General features: G+C 37.4%; 1 protein-coding gene across 1 annotated transcript in view; it reads left to right on the plus strand.

Moving 5' to 3' along the window:
- Positions 1-608, plus strand: part of LOC306758211 (uncharacterized protein) — a 30468-nt gene extending 29860 nt beyond the window's left edge. Inside the window, exon 11 of the mRNA XM_079243451.1 lies at positions 533-608. Coding sequence (XP_079099577.1) covers positions 533-544 — 12 coding nt within the window. The 3' untranslated portion in view covers positions 545-608. The remainder of the gene's footprint in view (positions 1-532) is intronic.
- The last annotated feature ends 2259 nt before the right edge of the window (positions 609-2867 follow it).

Raw genomic sequence — 2867 nt, forward strand, 5'->3', positions numbered from 1 at the left:
CCTTATTATACTGTTAGTAGCTGACTTAGCTTTCTGACTGCTAGCAAAACAAAATCATTTTTAGCCCTTTAAAAACAATGAGACTACCAAGAAATATGATATATTTTAATTGTAAACATTTGACTTTATATATAAAAAAAAATAAAAGCAGTTAAAAGCTTATAGCTTTTATAGCTTGGTTGAGACAGTGGGCTACGTTCATGGTCACCTGGATGCTAAATCATGAGTAGTCATTGTTTAAAAGGCAGTTTCTCCTCCTGTTTAGCTACAGAATCGTGACTTTTTCAAGATTTTTCTTTTATCCAAAAAAAGCAAACACAAATCTTCATCCATGCACTGCTTAACTATAGTGTTATTGCTTTGTTAAGAGATGTAGGTTTTGCACATGAAAGATAAATCCGGATGATAAACACGTCAGTTCTATGTTCTCTTTTGCAATGCTAAACTTAAAAATATATGTTAAAAATTTTTTTAAAAACACCTTTTTTTTTTAATTTATTTTTTACCTTTAATCTGATTTTCACATATCCAGGGGCCGCAGTGACTCTGACTGGGTGATTTTCATTCGTATATGTGAGTGCCTGTGTTGTCTGAAGGGATGCTGGATGCCAGTGATGGAACTTTGTTTTTGGACAGTCTGTTTTTTGAGAAACCTGTGGTTCACAGGGTGTAAGTACTAAGAAATGCATTGCATCCCCAACATTCTTCACCTGTCACCTTCTGCTCTTAGCTGAAAACATGATTTTCTCTTCTGAATTGTATTTTACAGAAAACCACTGCAGCAGGAGGCCTGCCCATGGCAGATGGAAGCACCTCCATCTCTTACTCACATTCCTGCCACCCAGGAGATGCAAGAGGAGGCAGAGTCTTTCTCTACCCTTTATGGTAATCTTGTGTTTTGTATTAGCTTGAATTTTCATTTGACTGATATACATTATCTGGTATTTTTGCTATTAAGTTTATCAGAGGTCTTCCTACTTGATGAGATTCTGTCTTATATTTATATTTATGTAATTATTGGGCCCCACAACCCTTAATCGGACTAAGCTGTTAGGATAATGAATGAATGAATGAATGATAATCATTGGGAAAAAGCAAATGATAAATTTAAGTGTCTGTTAAACTCATTTCTTCTGCTATGTTCACAGGTTTCCCACAAAAATCCAATATATTCCAGACACCTTCAAAAGGATCAGATGACCTTAAGGTCTCATCTAGAAATATCAACAGTAATTACAGTTTTAACAGTAATGAGGGAGACATTGAAGAGACTAGAGATGGTGACACCGACAGCTCCAGCACATGTGACAGCCTTTGGCAGGGTGAAGGATTCATGGATTACTTTCATGCTGGATATCAAAGTGGTGGAGGGGAAATCCAGCAGGACTTCGGTCTCAGCAGATCTTTTTCCCTGGACTGCACCAAAAATCCACCTCTACGCAGAAGGCAAGTTTCAATCATTTATCAGAATGACATTGAAATATTTTAGATTAAAGAACTCGTAGACATTTTTTTTATGACAAGAAGAAATCTGCCAGAATCATTACCAGTTAACTGAAGTCAGAGGGTTTATTTTATGGCCATAAAAAACAGAGTTTTTTTTTAACAGTAGGCAAATGCAGAACATTATATAGGTATTTATTTTCTTAAATAAAGTTTTAATCTATCAGGATTCACATTATTAACTATTTTAACTAGTATTTTCACTTCTTTAAACTCTTCTTGACAAGAGCATCTTGTACTGGGATGGCAGCCTGAGTGAGGCCTATACACACGGCAAGAAGCAGTAGTCCTGCTATCTAGCATGCCAAAATCTCAGGCAGAAACTCAGCTAGAAGACTCTACCGAACTTTGGCTTCAGGTCAAACACCAAGCGATTATATGGGAATGTAAGAAAAACACGAACAGCTCGGTAAAATTTAGAGTTTCTGCTAATTTCTCCACTTCAAACAAACCACACAAACAAAGTGTCATGAAAACTGAGACTGAACAGTGGCAAACAAAAAAATAATCACCATTTTATACATCATGTCTTAGTTTAGCTGATATGTGGTTAAAAGTTTTATTCCAGCTCTGCAGAACTGGATTTTCTTCTATGATTTTGTTTGACATGAGTCATTAAGGTCCTACTAGTTTCCATGGAGATGAAGGAGGCTTTATTGTGAAAGTATTCACACTTCCTATCATAGATTATCTTGTGCTTTACTTCTTTCTGGCTCCTTATAGTATTTCAAAAGTAAAGACTGATATCTTCCTGAGATGTTTACCTGCGTAAAACCTCCATTAAAACATCTGGAAAACTTCTCAGCTTCATGTCCTTAGCTTCTACTTTTGCACAGTTCCTCATCCGACATGATTTGACTTGTTCCTAGATGAACTGGGCTGCTGTCTTCTGGTTTCCACTGACAGCAGTGTGGTTTTCTTTTAGGAGGAGATAACACTTACATTTTCACCTGTGTTCCAGGTGAATTTCCTCCGATACAGTGACACACATCTTCACTCTGACATTTGTATAGGAATCTTTCGTGTCTCAAATTTCCTTAGAAACTAAAGTTACACATACGGCCCTTCAGTTGTGAAGATATACTTCACATACTGTGCGTATCTCAGACAGGAGGCAGACTAAATCGACCTTGTTAAGAAGAGGTTAAACTTGTTGTATTCCTGACTGCCTTTATTCTACCTCAGCTTGTTAGAGAGAAAAACATGAAAACACGCTGAAACACCTTCCATGTTAGCTCTGTAGCCAAAAGCCGGATACCTCCCCTCTCAAATGAATCTGCAATAGTTCTCCTGTTGTGCCTGTAGCAGTTTTCAGTTCCTCTGTCCCCCCCCCCTCTCACAACAGCTTGTTCAAGATACCAGCC

The sequence above is a fragment of the Telmatherina bonti genome (genome assembly GCF_933228915.1).
Source record: "Telmatherina bonti genome assembly, chromosome: 7".
Classification (NCBI taxonomy): Eukaryota; Metazoa; Chordata; class Actinopteri; order Atheriniformes; family Telmatherinidae; genus Telmatherina; species Telmatherina bonti.